Source organism: Neofelis nebulosa, chromosome 2, assembly GCF_028018385.1.
Source record: "Neofelis nebulosa isolate mNeoNeb1 chromosome 2, mNeoNeb1.pri, whole genome shotgun sequence".
Taxonomy (NCBI): Eukaryota; Metazoa; Chordata; class Mammalia; order Carnivora; family Felidae; genus Neofelis; species Neofelis nebulosa.
This window is the reverse complement of record NC_080783.1, coordinates 205,700,293-205,719,522: the sequence shown is the minus strand read 5'-3', so window position 1 is coordinate 205,719,522 and position 19,230 is coordinate 205,700,293. Positions and strand designations below refer to the sequence as shown.

General features: G+C 59.1%; 1 protein-coding gene across 1 annotated transcript in view; it reads left to right on the top strand.

Annotated features, from left to right (window-relative positions):
• The window catches only part of EPHA8 (EPH receptor A8), a 34,918-nt gene that overhangs the window by 10,648 nt on the left and 5,040 nt on the right, over positions 1-19,230 (top strand). Inside the window, exons 3-11 of the mRNA XM_058718707.1 lie at positions 1,587-2,250; positions 9,406-9,561; positions 11,515-11,850; positions 14,981-15,105; positions 15,183-15,345; positions 16,572-16,665; positions 17,636-17,700; positions 18,538-18,702; positions 18,893-19,078. Coding sequence (XP_058574690.1) covers positions 1,587-2,250; positions 9,406-9,561; positions 11,515-11,850; positions 14,981-15,105; positions 15,183-15,345; positions 16,572-16,665; positions 17,636-17,700; positions 18,538-18,702; positions 18,893-19,078 — 1,954 coding nt within the window. The remainder of the gene's footprint in view (positions 1-1,586; positions 2,251-9,405; positions 9,562-11,514; positions 11,851-14,980; positions 15,106-15,182; positions 15,346-16,571; positions 16,666-17,635; positions 17,701-18,537; positions 18,703-18,892; positions 19,079-19,230) is intronic.

The following is a 19,230-nucleotide window of genomic DNA, read 5'->3' as shown; positions in this document are numbered from 1 at the left end:
GAAGCCGTTGAACTGGGTTTAAAAAAACAATTGTGGTGAAATACACATAACATAAAATTTCCGAACCACATTCTAACCGCTTTTTAAGTGTACAATTCAGTGGCATTAAGTACATTCACTGTGTCGTGTGACCATCACCACCATCCATCTCCAGAACTTTCATCTTCCCAAACTGAAACTCTGTCCGCATGAAACACCAGCCTCCCATTCCCCAGCCCCCCGGCCCCTGACAACCACCATTCCATTTTCTGTTTCCGTGGATCTAAGTGCCTCATATAAGTGGAATCATAAAATATATGTTCCTTCACTGGCTTCTTTCACTTTGTAGAATATCCTCAAGGTTCACCCATGTCGTAGCATGCATCTGGATTTCCTTCTTTTTCAAGGCCGAATAATATCCCATTGTTTGGATATACCGCATTTTGTTTACCCATTCATCCAACGATGGACCCATTTGGGTCATTTCTACCTTTTGGCTGTTGTGAATAACGCTGCTGTGAACATGAGTGTGTAAGTATTTGAGACGCTGCCTTTGATTCTTTTGTGTATATATTCCCAGAAGTAGAGTTGTTGGACCGTAGGGTAGTTCTATTTTTGACTTGCCGAGGAACCTCCATACTGTTTTCCACGGTGGCTGCACCAGTTTACCTTCCCACCAACAGGGCACAGGCAGTTTCTCCACATCCTCACCTACATTCGTTATTTTCTGTTGTTTTGATAGTAGCCATCCTAGTGTGTGTGTGTGTGGAGTGGTATTGCATTGTGGTTTTGATTTGTATTTACCCTAATGATTAGGGATGGTGAGCATCTTTCCATGTAGTATTTGACCATCTGTATATATTCTTTGGAGAAACGTCTATTCAAGTCCTTTGCCCATTTTTTAAATTGGGCTGTTTGCTGCTTTGTTGTTGAGTTGTAGGAGTTCTTTATATATTCTGGATATTAATCCCTTACCAGACACGTGATGCGCAGGGATGTTGCCTTTCGCTCTGTTGATTGTGTCTGATTTATTTCTGAATCACTGATAACCTGGCTAGCGCCTGGCCCAGAAACCACCACATTCAACGTCCCCACATCCTAGTACTCCCTTTCTCAAGGATCTGAGGCATAGTCAGGTTCACGAATTAGAAAGATCCCTCCGGCGACTGATATGGAAACTGGACCCGTGGGCTCCCTGAATCACTCAAACAGAATACCCCCAAACTCCCCCCCCCCCCCCGGGAGTGTTTGGAGTCGCCATGTAGAAACAAGGTTGGATTTTGTAGCTTTGGCATCAGTTCCAGTGCTGGCTCCACCGGTCACCAGCCGGGTGACCTCAGACATGTGGCTCACACGTCTGAGCCTGTCTTTGCTCCAATGCAGCAAAACACGCTTTCCCAGAAGGATGTGGAGCTCTCTAGAGTGCCTGACGGCTGTGACAGTCCAGTAGGAGGTCAGCAACCCGAGGGCAGAGACCCAAGTTCCATCTTCTTCCCCAGGATGCCCCCGGGGCCATGCATGTTGCACGTGGCACGTGGCCGGGGCGACCGGCAGGAGAGGGCGAGGTGCTGCCTCTCGCGTCAGCGCTGTGCTCTCTCTGCCCGCAGTGGGACTCCATCAACGAGGTGGACGAGTCTTTCCAGCCCATCCACACGTACCAGGTGTGCAACGTCATGAGCCCCAACCAGAACAACTGGCTGCGCACGAGCTGGGTGCCCCGCGACGGTGCCCGGCGTGTCTACGCCGAGATCAAGTTCACCCTGCGTGACTGCAACAGCATGCCCGGCGTGCTGGGCACCTGCAAGGAGACCTTCAACCTCTACTACCTGGAGTCGGACCGTGACCTGGGCGCCAGCACGCAGGAGAGCAAGTTCCTCAAGATCGACACCATTGCGGCCGACGAGAGCTTCACGGGGGCCGACCTGGGCGTGCGGCGCCTCAAGCTCAACACGGAGGTGCGCGGCGTGGGCCCCCTCAGCAAGCGCGGCTTCTATCTGGCCTTCCAGGACATCGGCGCGTGCCTCGCCATCCTGTCTCTCCGCATCTACTACAAGAAGTGCCCCACCATGGTGCGCAACCTGGCTGCCTTCTCGGAGGCGGTGACGGGGGCCGACTCGTCCTCGCTGGTGGAGGTGCGGGGCCAGTGCGTGCGGCACTCTGAGGAGCGGGACACGCCCAAGATGTACTGCAGCGCCGAGGGCGAGTGGCTGGTGCCCATTGGCAAGTGCGTGTGCAGCGCTGGCTACGAGGAGCGGCGGGACGCCTGCGTGGGTGAGTGCGCCACGCGGGGGGCACGTGGGCTCAGTCCGGGCGGGGCGTGGGGGCCGTGGCGGTCGGCAGGGATCCGGGCGGCGAGCTCAGCACCTGGGAAGATGGGTGACCCTCCAGGGTTCGTGGGTCAGCGAATACACCAGGCCGCCTGCGTGCGTGGGAGCGTGTGTGTGGGAGCAGGGCAGAGAGAACGGAGGCAGGCACGCCGCAGCCGGGCGGCGCCCTCTGTGGGCGCCGTGGAGGGGTACGTCTAAGCACGCCCGTGTGCTCGGGCACATACCTGTGCGAGGGAACGATTCTAGGAGCTCACGTGTGTCGGGCATCGTTTTAGGCACTTTTCACATATTAACTCATTTAGTCTCCGGGCCTCCCCTGTGACATAGAAGCTACTCTTATCCTGGTTTCATAGACAAGGAGACAGAGGCACAGAGAGGCAAAGGAACTTGCCCGGGGGCACACAGCGCGGGAGTGGCAGAGCTGTGACTTGAACCCAGAAGTCTGGCACCGGAGTCTGTGCTTAAAACCGCCAAACTTGTACGGAGTGGAGGGAAGTGGAACCAGTCCGTGGGTGAATGAGTGCAGTCTGGGGCACCCAGGGGGTACTCTCTAGGTTGGGTGTGTCACTGGGGCACCTGGACCAGCCTGCCGGTGTTTGGGGGGGTGGGGATCTTACCCAGGGACCTGTGGGAGGGGACAGCCAAGGTCCTTGTGAAGGGGAAGGCGGAGAAGGCAGCAGCGTGGCACCTGTCTCCCCATGAGCATGCTGCTGGGGTTCCCACGCCAGAGACTGAGAGCAGGACCCACACCCCAGGCTGCGTGGACGTGCCTCATGCTTCCACTGTGCCCCTCTGGGGGCAGTGTCACGAGGCATCCCAAGCACCCGGGTCACCGGGAGAGTCGGCTGGACAGACAGCTGGTGACCCAGCTGTACTGGTCTCTGCCTGGTTGCCCTCTGCCCTTCCTTGGCCTCCCCGGGGGCTGGGCACGCGACAGCTCAGCCACTCAGAGCATAGTGAAGCCTGCTGTTGGGACCACTGGTTCTCCTGGGGAAGGAGGAGGTTCCTGTGCAGGGAGCAGAGAGACTAGGGCCTGGCCCCAGATAGGAATTGGGACGGGGCCCATCCCTCGGCCCCAGCAGGCAGGCAGGGCCCCTTAGTGCTCACAGGACTGAGGAGGGCACAGGCTGACAATTTCAGGTGATGCTCAAGGTAGTTCTGTGGGATCAGGATCTCCCGTGCAGCCACTAGGCCCTTTCCAGCCCCTCTCGGGGGGCTCTGGTTTCCTTAAGAAGTCCTTCTTCGCACTCCCAACTGCTGTGAGTCTTTGCTTCTCCAGAACCCTAACCCCCAAAGCACCTTCTGTGACATTTGCCTGTTTCTGGACTTGTTCTATCACCTGTGGCCTAGTTGGCTCTCAGGCTCCCAGGCTCCCAGCCTCTCCTGGCTCCTATCACAGCCATCCCTGTGCTTCTCAACTTCCCACTGGGTAATTACAATAACAAACACCCCTGTTGCCTTTACAGCTCACAAAGGGATGCTCACACATCAGTTCATTTGCTCACTGTAGCAAGGCGGGTATTACCATTCCATTTTACGGATGGGAAAACTGAGGCTTGAGAGGTAGTGTCGCTGCATAGGCCTCTCGGCTGGTGACAGGTAGAGCTGGGGCCTGAGTCAGGTCTGTCTTGCTCGGAGCCACGTGTAGGTATGTAACCTATCCCTGGCCCGGCACCAGCGCTCTCCCTGCCTGAGCTGGCTTCCAACATCCCCTCATTCTGGTGCGGATAATGAAGTCCCTTAGCGACAGTTTGTTGAGCGTTTGCCACGTGAATGAGCGCTTCTTACTCCTCACGGCAGTTACTCATTTTGTTGAGCATCTAGTGTGGCCCAGGCACGGGGGTTTCGGCACAGGGAGTCCGTGCGGCCGGGGAGTTCACACACTTTCTCATGCTTACAAAAGTCCTCTGAGTGAGGTCGTGTCTCCCCATCTTACAGATGCAACAAACTGAGCCCCTTCCACCTAAGTCACAGAGTAGGGCTCTGATCCCAGGCTGGCTCCCTCCAGAGCCCTCAGCTGCTCCCTCTGTCCCTAGAGCCTTCTGCCAGACCCCACCGCCCTTCTCTCTGGGGTAACATCAGAGCAGTTAGGAACTGGCATAGCACAGGCCATAATAATCAGGCCAGCTGCTCAGCGGATACCTGCTCAAGGTCAGCCGCTGGCCCCCACTCTGGTGCAAGTAAGCCCCTTGTCTGTCCGGCGTGCCGTGGGACACACTTGCTCGTGGGAGGGAGACTGGTCTTCCTGACTGGGGGATCGGGGGTCTCCGGTGCTGCTCCAGCCCCCTTGTTTGACAGGGGTGGGGAGTGGAGCGCAGAGAGGGAGTGTGTTTTGCCCAAGGTCCCACAGCGAGTCAAGGGCAGGACTCCTGGTAGAAGCTCCCAAGTCCCGGGGCGCCCGGGTGGCTCAGTCGGTTGAGTGTCTGACTTCAGCTCAGGTCATGATCTCAGTTTGTGAGTTCGAGCCCCGCATCAGGCTCTGTGCTGACAGCTCGGAGCCTGGAGCCTGCTTCGGATTCTGTGTCCCCCTCTCTCTGTCCTTCCTCCATTCATAGCTCTGTTCTCTCTCAAAAATAAAAATAAAAAAAATTAAAAAAAAAGAAGCTCCCAAGTCCCGAGCAGCAGGACCGTCCCAGGGCTGGGAGAGGCCGAGGCCAGTCTCGTTTCCTGGCAGCACTGGCACATTAATAAAAAATAACAAAGAAATGTCAAAGCAGGGTTAGGCAATGGTGGCACGTTTCGAATTTTACATCTAAATCACAATACAACATAATTATGCCAGTTGCGAGATAATTACAGGTTTTATAAAAAATATTAATTCCTAACGCACGGCAGGCAGTGAGGTTTGGGGACGGGATACCAGTGGTAGGTGGCACGGGGAGAGACTTCGCTCACTCCTGTCGCGGGTTTCTGTGATGGTCTGTGTAACCTCCTTTGAAGAAGCAACGTGGGTCTGAAACTGAGCCCCCCCCCATGCGAGGCCCTGCCAGCAGTCCCCATCCTCACCCCTCCTTGGGTGGGTACCCTGAGAGTGAGGAGGCTGGGGGGCCAAGCAGGAGCTGGGAACAGACTGGGGGTGCCCTTCTGGGCTGCTTGAGTTGTCCTCTCAAAGCTGCGGCTCCCCTCCACCGCCGATCCACCTGCGTGGGACTCCCTGAGGACCGTGGGCCCCTGGCTTCTCCATCAGACACTTGTCTCTGAGCAAACCGTTGAGGAGGAAGGCTGGGCCCTGGGGTCCCCGCCTGCCCAGCCTGAACCCTCCACCTTCCTTCTAGCAAAAGGAGGGGATCCAGAGCCTGAGGCCTGCAGCAGGGGCCGGCCCACGGCAATGGCCTCCCTCCCGGCCTCCCTTCCCCCTGGTTTCACCCTCACCGCTCTCCTCAGAAGTGGCCGGGAAGCACTCAGTTTGACAGAGAAGACAGTGAAAGCCCATGGGAAAGGGACCAAGCCAGTCGCCCGGCTCTTTGAGGCCTCACCGAGACCCCTCAGGCCTCAGAGACCCACAGAAGAACGTCAGAGCCAGGCGGAGCTCGTCCAGTCTGCCAGTGGGGAAATGGAGGCCCAGAGAGGTGATGTGACTGGCCCAAGCGCACACAGCTAGGGGTGTGATTGCATCCCAGATCTCCCAACTCCTTGAGCAGAGCGGTCCCCTCACAACACAGTTCCAGACCCAGGCCCCACCCCCCCACAGCTGGCTGCAGCCCCCTCCCTGCCAGGAAGGGGAGAGACCTCTCAGAACATCACCCAGCAGAGCAGCAGCCCCGAGTCTGAAGTCCTGGTTGCCGTCCTTCCCGTCACCTGGACGCAGAATACAAACCACCCTCCGAGGCCCTAATCATTTTTCTATAAATATCAGAGCGTCTCGTTTCGGAGGGGGAGCGTGAGCGACGAGCTCTTTTGCCTTCCTGACTGTGTTTAAAATCTGATTTAGAATTAATTTCCTTTGGTCATCCACCGGCAGACACCTTATTTGTCAAATCTCAGGCTCTTGGCGGGGGAGAGGGGAGAGGTGGTGGGGCCTCAGGCAGCTGCCGGCCTGACAGGCGGCCTGGGCAAGGTGCCCTCGGCAGGGGCAGCAGCCCCGCCTGGCTCCCGGCCGACACGCGGGCCACGCAGACTCCGGAAGCACCCTGGGTCGACGGGCGGGGCCGGGCCCCTGCCCAGGGCCGCTCCATCTGTCTTGGCCATTAATTCCCGGCTCTTCCTCCAGGTCTCCGGGCTCCCCGAGGCCTGGTGATTAGTATTCTTATTAAAGATTATTTTATTTTCATTGCGCGGATTAATCTGGCTCTGACACGTTACAGCCATATGGGTATTAGCAGAGCGCGTGAGAACCGCCCATCGGTGAGCGGCAGAATGGCCAGGCCATCTCTAAGTCCCGGTCCATGTTGAGAGGCTGGTGGGGGAAAGGCCCGGGCTCCAGAGGCTCCCCCACCTGGGTTTGCATTCTGGCCCAGCGAGGAGCCTAGAGCAAGGCACTCCGCCGGTTTCCTCTCTGCCAAACAAATGTATTAATGGCAGCCACGTAGCATCGTGATAAGTGCCGGGCGCTGTCCTGACATGAATTCACATGCATTTGCTCATGCCATCCTCACAACAGCCCTGGGAGGTGGGGGACTATTATTATCCCCATTTTACAGATGAAGAAACTGAGGCCCAGCAGGCTGCCTAGCGTCCCTTCGCCTAGAGCAGAAGAGGAGCCCAGGCAGCCTGCTTCCAAGTTTCCGCTCTTAACTGACAAGAACCAGATGGACTCTGAACGGCCAGGGGCTCAAGACCCGCAGGCTGTCGTGCTGTGCTTGCTTTATGCCATGAATCACCCCAGGGTGTCACCATACGTGTGCTGTGTGCCTCTCACTGCTCTGACGGCACATTGAGAGCAGGACCGACTCCTCGTATCTCGGCTCCATGGTAGAATCTCAATAAATGTGGGTGAAGGAATAAATGAGGGGAGGAAGGAGCGAATGGTCCCCAAACTGCTAGCCGACATGGGTCACTGTCATTCAGCTCAACAACAGGCTCAACAAATGTTTGCCGATGAAGCGCAAAACCTTCCTCTGCCCCATTCCTGGGCCTGGAGGAAGGCTCCTAGGCTGTGCCCCAGGGCTTTGTCTCCCGGAGGGCTTCTGGGAGGAGGAGGTGAGATCACAGTGTGTCAGCTAGGAGCCCCACAACCCGGAGCTCCCAGCGAGCCCTGAGCCCTCGTGGGTCTCTCCAGGGGTGGGAGGGAAGAAGTCTCAAAACTGAGGCACACGTTCACCAACTCTCCAACCTGTGAGCCTCTTCTGGCTCCACCCCCTCTGAGTCTGGGAAGCGGTATCATTTCTCCCGATGCCGGGTCTTCTCTCAAGCCTGTAGCATTTTACAAATTAACTTGATTTTAGCTGTTATAATACACAGTGAACTTCCCGGTGGTCCCTGTTGCAAAGGAGGTCAGGTCCGTGGTGCAGCTGAGGACCACCCGGCTAGGTGGCATTTGGTCCTCCTTGAACTCCCAGGATCTCTCCCTGCTGCAGAGCAGATCACGGCGGGATTAGCTCACTTTGAAAACGTGGCACTGACCGCTTCTGCTCCGAGCCAGACTCTAGGAAGTTTGAGATGAATAGGGCAGCCCTGCCCTTGTTCACCAGGAGCTGCCCACAAGCACCTTCCGGTTTAGGAGGAGGGCCAGACGTACCGATACACAAGTACAGCCATAGTGTTATCGGTGGCGATACTGAGCAGGGACTGCAGAAGTGGGGCAGGGAGGAGTTGTTTCTACGCACCTGCATATGTGTGTGTGTGCATACACGTGGAGGTGTGGAGAAAGGCTTCGTTCCAAGGGACAGGAAGATGAATCTTGAGAGTTTGACAGGTGGACAAAAAGGACAAGCCATCCCAGGAAGAAGGCATAGCACGTGCAAAGGCCCCGACGCAGGAAACAACCTGCTGGGTGTGGGGAGTGGCCGGTCCTTTAGTTTGGCCTGTGGATGGCGAGTGACAGGTGACACTGGAGGAGGCTGCGGGAGGGCTGTGCCTGCCACGCTTTATTGTTAGGCCGTGAGGGTGTGAACCGGCAGTGACCAAGTCAGGTGTCGTTTTAGGGAGTTCCATAACGTAGAATACCCCCACTCCCTGTGTGGCTGACAACTTCTTACTGCTTAGACACGATTCAAATACCATTTCCTTCCCTGAGAGAGTAGCTCCTCGCACAATTTGCCCTTTGCCACCTCACCCGCTTTATTTCCTTCCTGGCAATGATCACGGCCTCGTTTACCACACTCCAAGGCGCTGGCTCTGTGAGGGCAGAATGAATGGCAGTCACACTGGCAGCTGGGACTGGGGACTGGGGAGGCAAGGCTGGAGGCTGGGTCGTCCAGGTGAGAGATGAAGCAGGTGTGGCGGAGGCCGGGGAGAAGGTCACGTGCAAGACTGGTCAGTCCCGTTCACGGTGACAGGCTCTGGGAGGGGCGGGAGCCTGCGAGTCCTGGACAGTCAGCATTGCTTGGGGAGCTTGGAAAACAGATCCCCAGGCCCCACGCCTGGCTCTTCTAACTGGCTGGCCGTGGTGGGGCCTGGAATCTATATTTTTATAGGGGTCCTATCGCCTGGGTCTCTTTTCCAGTCACATTCCCACCCGCCCCATTCCCTTCCAGCTTTCGTTCCTACCCAAGTCCCAACCCCAACCCTTGGATGCTGAGCCTCCTGACCCCCACACCCGAGGCAGTGTCTCACTCACTGCCCGGGTGAGGGCCCGGTGTCCGGTGATGGACAGATTCAGGCTGGAGACAGGCCTGGGTGGGAAGGGCCGCAGCAGGAGACGTGACTCTGGTTTGACGAGGCTCTTTCCTGTGCCGACTTCGGGGCCGGGACTCAGGTGTCGGGGTCCCAGCCTCAGTTCTGCCCCCGACTAGCTGTGCAACCCTGTGTAAGTCACAGGCCCTCTCTCTGCGCTTCGGTCCCTCCATCTGCAGATGAGGGTGGGACCTGGTGATGCTGAAGGGCTACACCCGCGTCCCTCGGGAGATCCCACTGGAAGCCTTGGGTCAGAGGGAAAGCTGCCCTGAGGCCTGCCAGGGTGGCCCGGCTGGCTCACCCGAAGCCGCCTTGTCCTCCACAGCCTGTGAGCTGGGCTTCTACAAGTCGGCCCCCGGGGACCAGCTCTGCGCCCGCTGCCCTCCCCACAGCCACTCTGCAGCCCCCGCTGCCCAGGCCTGCCCCTGCGACCTCAGCTACTACCGTGCGGCCCTGGACCCACCGTCTGCAGCCTGCACCCGTGAGTACCACCCCGAGCCCCAGCATCCTGGAGATCAAGACCGGGCCAGGACCGCATGCTCCCAGGACTCCAGGGACCCAGTCAGTGCTCTGTGGGTGAGGCAGGGACAGGTGGCTCTCTTGGGCCAGGGGCCAGTCTGGGGTAGGGGGGGTGACTCCGACTGACTCCTCTGTGGTGGCTTTGACCTCTCTGAGGTCCCTACTTCTTGTCACATGTCACCTGCCATCTCTACAGGGAAATCCTTCCTTCCTTCCCTCCCTCAGTCTTTCCTCTTTGCTTCGGGGAGCAGACGAGAGCTGGACTCATGCCCCGCCCGGTACCAGGCGTTACTGCTGCCCTGGGAGCTGGGGTGGGCGAGCCAGGGGGTTCCCGTGAAGCAAGGGCCCGTCAGAGGAGCCCCCTAACCGCTGCCGTCCTCGACGGACTGCCTGAGCTGCCTTAGTGGGTGTGGGGTGTGGGGTGAGTGTGTATAGGAACTATGTGTGGCCGCCTGCTTGGATGTGGCATGCGTGTGTCTGATTCTGGGTGTGCCCTGGGAGGCCGGCAGCGATCAGAACACTGTGTGTGTCTGCGTCGGCAGCTGCTCCCGTAAGGGGCCCACATAGTGTTTGTGTGCCTGGGCGCGAGCGTGAGAGTCTCGTGCCCACGTACGTAAAGGACTCTGAGGGGTGCGTGTGCACATGTGGGTCCCTGTAGGGGATGCCCAGGTCCCCGCAGAGCTTGGACGAATGTGCCTTGTGAGCCCAGCGTGTGCGCACGTGGCCCAGCAGGGGAGGCGCGTGTGCCCGGAGAGGGCGTGGTTGCGTGTGCTCATTGCCCTGTGCACCTGAGGGGACTCGGAGGGGCTCTGACACCGCGCCTGCAGGGCTGTGTGCCTGGGCGTTCTGCGTGCTGCGGGCGGGGCTCCTTCATCGCCTCCTCTCCTGGCCGGAAGGGGCCTCTCACGCTCCCATCCCCTGGCTGGGAGGCGTGGCAGCCGCCAGTGCTGGTCTCTTGAGGTGGAGTGAGGGGCACTTCTCACCGGTTTTGCCCCCCAGTCAGTCTCCAGTCTCCCCCTCCCCCCACCTCCATCACACCCAGCTCCCGGGCTCCCTGTACATGGCGTGCGCGCGCACACACACACACACACACACACACACACACACACACATTTGTCCCTCCCTCCCTCCGTCCACTGTCCTGCCCAGACCCATGCATTTTCCCCACAAGGGACCTGCCGATACAGAAAGGATGGCTGAGCGATGTGGTGCCTACCATGGGCTTTGCAGGCAAGGTGAGCCCAGCTGTAGGTCACGGACACTTGTTCTCAGCTAGCCGGACTCCAGTTTTTCTCCAAATCCACAATTCAGTGCCCTCAGGTTCTAGAAATCTTAACGACTGTAAAAGACTAAGCTTTTAGTATTCCACACCCTTCAGATTCTACTATTCTCTATGATTTTGAGATTCTACTCTTCTATTTTCTTGAGATCTGAGAGTCTCCACCTGAGATGCTGAGGCTTGAAATTCTGAGCCCCAGGGCCCACCCCCTCAGCACCCCCAGTCCCTCCAGACTCGAATCCCCACCCCCAGGAGCCTACCCCAACCCCACCTTTCTCTCCAAAACCTCTGCGCTTCCCAGACTGGGGCTCTGGACACACACTGCTGCAGAGACCCCCCCCCCCCCCCGGGCTTCCTGGAGCCTCCATTTTACGCCCAAGCGGTGCTCAGCGGTCTGTGCTTTCTGTCCAGCGCAAGGTGAAGGAGTGAAATGCGGCAGGCAAATGACAGAGGCATTTCGCACCCGCCCCCAGGGTGGCTGCTGTGGGCCCCTTCCCCTCCCCCCCAGGGTTGTCAGTCTCTCCACCTGCTCTGCATGAAAACGCTGGGAAACGCAAACCCGGATCCCTGTAGGTCCTGTGGCGGGACAGGGCAGGGGGTTCCCACCACGGCCGCCTGCCGTTCTCTCCTCCCCAGGGCCGCCCTCGGCACCGGTGAACCTGATCTCCAGCGTGAATGGGACATCCGTGACCCTGGAGTGGGCCCCCCCCCTGGACCCAGGCGGCCGCAACGACATCACCTACAACGCCGTGTGCCGCCGCTGCCCCTGGGCGTTGGGCCACTGCGAGACGTGTGGGAGTGGCACCCGCTTCGTGCCCCAGCAGACAAGCCTGGTGCGGGCCAGTCTGCTGGTGGCCAATCTGCTGGCTCACATGAACTACTCCTTCTGGATCGAGGCCGTCAACGGCGTGTCCGACCTGAGCCCCGAGCCCCGCCGGGCGGCTGTTGTCAACATCACCACGAACCAGGCAGGTAGGCGGAGATGCTCCGTGCCCCAGCTTCCCTGGCCCCTGGCCCTCGCAGGATCGGAGCACCGCCCCGTACGCGGTGGTGTTTCGGGCAAGTGCCTGCCCCTCCTGGCCCTGCCTTCCTCCCCAGGACTGGGAGTTGCAGGCTCTCCGCACCCTTAGAAAAGTAGATCCTGCCCGTAGGTGGGAGGAATCCGACAAGGTCAGAGACGGGCCTCCACGGCCATCGTAGGCCTGGGTTCCAGAGCTTTCTCTCTGCCTCTGTTTCTTCCTTGGTGCACTGGGAATAATAGTACGTGCCTCAGGTCCTATTTGGGGGCTTAAGTGAGAGAAATGAAAACTCCGAGCCCAGCACCTGGCCCAAGGTACCTGCTCAATAAATGTCATTAAAAAATAAAATCACTCTGATTATCATTTTCCAGAACACCTGCCACTGCTGCCCCTGGGAGGGATTTGGTTGCACTGGTTTGGACAACAGCCATTTATCTCTGTGTGTCTAGACAGTTGCTGGGCTGAATTTAGCCCCTGGAGCCCCTCCCTTTCCAAATTCTGGTGAGTCCTGCCTGTCAAGTGACAGCCCGACCCAAGAGCCCACCACAGTAGCTTCTCCATTAACGGCCACCCCAGCACACATCTAAGCCCACCGTGGCCCCGACCCCGTCTCCCCCCAACACCACGCAGGCCTGGTCCAGCAGTCACTATTCTCACCATGTCACCGAGGAGGAGCCTGAGGCTCTGTGTCACCCCCACAGGAAGTGGCAGAGGCAGGATTCAAACCCAGGTCTGCCTCGCACCCAAGTGAAACAGGAGATCCAACTGTGAGCCCAGGGCACCCCCTCCCTGATGCCAGGCTTTGTCCATTCAAGAGACCCTCTTCCAACCGCCATTTGTGGGGCACGCACCGAATGCCCAGCTCTGTGCTCGGGGCTGGCGACACAGTGGGGAATAGGCCTGTGTGCCTGGTGCGTGGGGCCCTGCCCTCGGCCACTGGTCTCCAGGGAGACTGGGGCAGGTGGCTGGCTGGCCGGGGTGCAGGTGGAGTAGAACCCAGGGGCATTCCCGACACCATCAGTACGCTCCATCGTTAAAAGAGAAACCCTCCCTTGAAGCCACGCTCCCTTCCAGCCCCCAGACCATTTCTGTTCCCAGGAAACCTTCTTGAAAGAGCTGTCTGCGTCCTCTCTCGGTGAGCCTCTTTGGGCGGCTCCAATCAGGCATCTTTCCCCACCTGGCCCCTGAAGTCCAGTGCCCCCACCGGGCCACATGCCGCAGGGACTTCTCTCCCTGTTCTTTTCTCATTGGTGGAACACTTGCGTCTTGCCCCCAAGCCCTGCACATCCCCCATCTTCTGTTCACCTGTCTGGCCTGCCCTTGTCCATCCTGCCAGCCCCTCTTCCCCAAACAACCTCAAAAGGCTGGAAGGACCCTGGGCTTGTCCCAGACCCTCCTCCCTCCCCTGTTCAGCCAGGTCCATCTTTTCCGAGTGATCTTATCAGGGCCCGTGGCTTGGAATCCGCTCTCAGGCTGACATCCCCCAAATGTACCAGCATGGACCTCTCCCCTGAGGCCTAGCTGCCCACTCCCGCCCCCCACTTGGATGTGTTTTAGCCACACAGCACCCCCAGACCTGCACCTCCCAGAGGCCCCCCATCTCAGGACACGGCACCACTGTTCAGGGGGATGCTGGAGCCCCACACCCCGTTGTCAGCCTGACTCTCCTTCCCTCCCTCCCTCCTCCATCACCCGCTGGCCCCACCGGGCCTCACTTCAGGTGACCACCGCCCCCTCAGAGTCCTTCCAGTGCATCTGCCTTACTCAGCTCAGGCCGTCGTAACAAAATACCGTAGGTTGGGGGCTTAAACCCTGGAGGTTTTTGCTCACGGTTCTTGAGGCTGGAAGTCCAAGATCAAGATGCTGGCCAGTTTGGTTTCTAGTGAGAACCCTCTTCCCGGCTTGTGGACAGCTGCCTTCTTGCTGTGTCCTCCAAGGCAGAGAAAGAGAGAAGTGTCTGGTGTCTTTTCTTATAAAGGCACTGATCCCATCATGAGAGTCTCACCTGCGTGACCCCCTCTGTACCTAATTATCTCCCTAAGACCCTACGTACAAAGACTACCAGGTTGGGGGTTAAGGCTGCAATATATGAATTTGGGAGGGGGACACAATTCAGTCCACAGCACTGTCCACGCCTGGTTGTGAACCCAGGCCTGATTCCCAGGCTGGTGGGGGGCCCCCTGTGCCACACTCTCCAACTTCACTCTGGACTTCTTAACTTGTCACGTCAAAGCCACCCAGCAATATTATTTGGGCACCTGCTGTGCGTAGTCCCTGCCTTCAGGGAGCTCCGGGGAGACAGGATGCCCTGATAGGGAGCAAGAACTGGGTGTGGGGGGCAGCCGGGGGCAGCCGGGGGACCCTGGAGGTGTGGGGCCGAGAGTCGGCTTGGCTGCCGTGGGGTCTGTATCTGGTACTTCCCAGCAGACTCACATCAGGGGTAACTGCGCCGAACGCAGGAGGGAGGGAGGGACTGAAAGGCTCAGTCAGTGAGTAACCGGGGTGCACTGGGGACCTAGTGTGACACGGGAATGCTTGAGCTCAGATGGGCTCAGCTCAGGTCCTTCCCCTGAGTGTCAGAACTGCTGCAGTCACACTCTCCAAGTCCAGGCGGTGAGGACGCTGGTTCCTTCCGTCCTGCCCCTCCCTTCCTTCTCCTTTTCTTCTTCCTCCTCAGGATCTCCCCCTGAGATCCTGTTCCACTCCAGGCCTTGGGCTCGGGGTGGGAGGCATCAGGTGGTGGGGCCCCACGTGGACGAGGGTGTCTGCTGGATGAGGCTGGATGGGCCTGGCCAGCGGGGAGGTGGAGGCAGTGAAAGCTGGACTAGTCAGGCCTCCTCTGGGTCAGGCCAACCCCAGCTTCCTAGACGCCTGGACCGAAACCAGGCTGTGCCGACCCCGGGTGACCGACCAGAGCGGCAGCCGGTGATTTGCTAGGAGGATTGGAGGATGCCGGGCGGCCTAGGGCCGGGGCAGGACTGTTGGCAAGGTGAACACGGCCCAAACCAGGGTCCCTGGGACAGAGGCCGGGCTCCATTATCACCCACCCTCCCATCTGACCGAGGCTGGCCTCCCACCCCCAGCCCCGTCCCAGGTGGTGGTGATCCGCCAGGAGCGGGCGGGCCAGACCAGCGTCTCCCTGCTGTGGCAGGAGCCAGAGCAACCCAATGGCATCATCCTGGAGTATGAGATCAAGTACTACGAGAAGGTACCAGCAGGGAAGGGAGGAGGGGGGAGGGGAAGCAGGCGGGAGGACCCTTGGCCGACCACCCCTCTCGTGGGCAGGACAAGGAGATGCAGAGCTACTCCACCCTCAAGGCCGTCACCACCAGGGCCACCGTGTCGGGCCTCAAGCCGGGCACCCGCTACATGTTCCAGGTCCGAGCCCGCACCTCTGCAGGCTGCGGCCGCTTCAGCCAGGCCATGGAGGTGGAGACCGGGAAACCCCGTGAGTGCAGGGGAGGACGAGGGAGCTGGGCCAGGCCAGGGGCCGTGGGGGGTGAGAGGAAGGGGATGTGCTGAGCGGGTGCCTGTGCTGGGTTGGCATTTTCACAGGTGAAAGCCTGAGGCTCAGAGAAGGGAGGTTACTTGCCCGAAGGGACAGAGCTGATAACGGCCCACCTGCCACTGGCTTTTCCTGAGTATCGGTGTGGCGTGCAGGCGGCATGGCGCCCTTTGCCAGCACGGTCACCTTATAACCGTCCCAGAGGCCCTCTAGTGCGTTGCCGTTATCCACATCCCCGTTTCACAGATGAGGAAAATGAGGATCAAAGCAGTAAAATGAATCGTCCGAGGTCACCCAGCAAGGCAGGATTAAAGCCTGGTCGGTCTGGGGACGAGTTCTGTGCCCCTTCCGCAGTATCCTCCTGCCCCCAGCCTCCAGAACAGTGGTTCCCACAGCGTAGTCTGGGATCAGCAGCAGCATCACCCGGAAGGTACTGGAAATGCTGGTTCTCAGGCCCCACACCAGACCTTCTGAATCAGAAACCCTGGGGTAAAGGCCCAGCAATGCAGCGTTTAGTAAGCCCTCGGGGTGATTCTGAGGCACCTTCAGGCTTGGAAACGCCCTGCCCCTGTCTCCAGCTGCTTGGGGTCCTTTCTCAGCTCTATTCTCGGGTACCCTCCGCGGGGTGGTACTGGGATAGAAAGGTTCAAGGCTGAGTTCATGACCCCCTTCCACTGGCACTGCCTTGGCACTCCTGTGCCGGATAGGAATCCTGCCTGGCTCGGTCCCATTTACTGTGTGACCCTGAGTAAGTTCCCTGAGTTCTCTGAGCCACACCTTTCTTGTCTAAATACAAGATGACCCTGGGATTGCCCTGTAATTGGGAGTGAAACCCGCACCTCTCAGCACATTCGGCTTTGTTACTGTTTGACTATCAGGCAGGACAGGCCCGTTACAGCTGAGGAAACTGAGGCTCAGACAAGTCTAGTGATTCTCTGCGGCTCACAGAGCCCCAGGAAGTGGTGGCACCAGGGCAGGAAGCCAGGAAGCATGGGTGAGCAGGGTCTTGAAAGGGAAGCTTAGTGGAGGGTGGGGGCAGAGGGGGAGGTGGCCTGTGACCGGACTCTGGGCTGACTCACAGCTGAGGACGCTGCCCGCCGAGCCCGGAAGAGCCACCAGACCCCCGGGCCTGAGAGGCTGGTGCCCCACCCCGCTTTCCTCCTCTGCAGGGCCCCGCTATGATACCAGGACCATTGTCTGGATCTGCCTGACGCTCATCACGGGTCTGGTGGTGCTTCTGCTCCTGCTTATCTGCAAAAAGAGGTGTGTGGTCCCTGCCCCCAACCACCCCAAGCCCCTCCTCTGGAGCCCTGTGTCTCCAGCCTGTGCCGAGCCCCACCAAGCCAGCGTTCCCCTTGTGCCTGCGGGCAGGTTCCTCATATAAACCTGCTCTTCTTTCCTCCTTCACTTTGTCTTGCCCGCTACCCGCCCCCCTCCCCCGCATGCCCCGCACATCCCCCATTTTCTGTCCGCCTCTCTGGCCTGCCCTTCTTCCTCTCTGCTAGCCCCTCGTCTCTGAACAACCTCGAAAGGCTAGAGGACCCCGGGCTTGTCCCGGACCCTCCTCTGTTCCCTGTTCACCCAGGTCCGTCTTTCCCGAGGGACCTTATCAGGGCCCCTGGCTTGGAATTGCGCTCCCATGCAGTCCATGGGGTGGACATCACTTCGGGTGACCACCTTGTTTAAGCCTGTGATGTGGAGATCCTGGTCTTGTGTTGCAGGGGAGCTAGTTGGGGACCAGAGACGTTAGGCCTCTTCCACCAAGTAGATGTCAGAGCTGGGACGGGACCCCAGGTCTGCCAAAACTGAAGCCGTCGTTCTCTCTCTGACTCCATCGCAGAGGGAGGTAGCGATGAGACGCTTGTGTACTTCCTGTCACAGGCAGTGAGAATTGGAAGCATTGTCCTATTTCCTGGAGACACAGGCCCAGGGGAGGGAGGGGGCTTGCCAAGGTCACACAGTGTGGTAGACACCCGAGGCCTCGCCTCCCGGCCACCCCACCGAGGGTGGTTTCGTGTAAAACGGGGCTGATAATGCATTAGACTGCTGTGCGGGCCGAGTGCGCTTGACTTTGCAAATTGTAACTGTCAAAGATGTCACGGTCCAGCCGGGTTGAGAGCCGGAGGGCAGGGACTCCCCTCTGCAGGGGCTGACCCCGAAGGGGAAGGAGCTGGAAGGGAGGAGTTCTGGCCCTGCACGGGGTCAGGGCTGAGGCTAGGGCCGTCCTCCACAGGCACTGTGGCTACAGCAAGGCCTTCCAGGACTCTGACGAGAAGATGCAGTATCAGAACGGGCAGGGTGAGTGCGGGGGACCCGGGGACGTGGGGTCACAGTGGGAACCAGCACCGGCCCGGGGAGGGCACGGGTGGGAGGAGCAAGGGCCCACAGGGAAGAGCAGAGCCCCGGGGAAAGACAGCGAGGTCATAGAGACCTGAGGCCTCAGGTGCTGCTTCCCTTTATTGGGTTTGCAGACCCCGCTGAGAAGGCTAGAAACCCTCCGCCCAGGGAAATGCACAAGTTTGTGCGCTCACGCACAATTCTGCACACTGGTGGGGGGCAGGGGGGCATCATATGCTCTTGGATAAGAACCTGTGCTGCCGAGAGCTTTCTCAGGACCCTGCAGAGGCCCCAGAAAACAAGGATAATTAGGAGAAAGCCTACCTCCGTACCGCACTTCTGTGCCCATGGTAGACATTAGTATTATGGTACTGATTCTCACTGAGCTGAACGCAACATCAGAATCCTCCTTAACACAGTCTTCTAGAGAACTGCTGTGAATCAAAATTGGCCTTTGTGATGAAAACATTTTGGCTACGTTTCTACCCCAGAACGACTTAGAAAGACCTTAAAGACTCTAGCGGTGACCCCAGAAAACCTAACAGCAGATATACTCAGAACTCACTGGAAACCCCAGTGTCCTCTAGAGACCCCATAGCTCCTCCACAGAGACCCTGTTGTCGCTCGGTAAGCACATATTAGGCACCTACTGTTTGGTAGGCGCCACATCCTGAGATACCCAGGGATGCTCCTTACCCGCCAGCCCCCATCCCAGACCTCTCCCAGGCCCATAGAAAGAACGCTGTGAAAGAAAGTCTCCTGCACCCTCCTGATGGCCCTTCTTTCCTGGTCCCTCAGCACCCCCACCTGTCTTCCTGCCCCTGCACCACCCCCCAGGGAAGATCCCAGAGCCCCAGTTCTATGCAGAACCCCATAACTATGAGGAGCCAGGCCGGGCGGGCCGCGGTTTCACCAGAGAGATTGAAGCCTCCAGGATCCACATCGAGAAAATTATCGGCTCTGGTGAGCCTCGGGGGTTGTGAAGGTGGGGGCAGCACAGGGGGGTGCCCGGGGGAGGGGCACCCAGGGCAGAGGGAGAGGGGAACCAAGGAGCCCGTACGGCAGACATGTGGGGCAGGGGGCGTGCCAGGGACCAGGTGTGGAGAGGAGGGTCCCGTAGCCCTCCCCTGCCTGCCCTGCTCGGGATCCACAGGAGAGTCGGGAGAAGTCTGCTACGGGCGGCTGCGGGTGCCAGGGCAGCAGGACGTGCCCGTGGCCATCAAGGCCCTCAAAGCCGGCTACACAGAGAGACAGCGGCGGGACTTTCTGAGCGAGGCATCCATCATGGGTCAGTTTGACCACCCCAATATCATCCGCCTTGAAGGTGTCGTCACCCGTGGTAGGTGCCAGGCGAGGCCAGCCTCACCCTGAAGGGCCCCTCCTGCCCAGGACCAGGAGTCTGGGTCCATCCCTGGACTGCCGTGCTCTGCCCCTGCCCTGCCCCGTCCCCCTGGTTCAGGTCCCTGGATGACTTGGTTGGGAGGGGGCCCA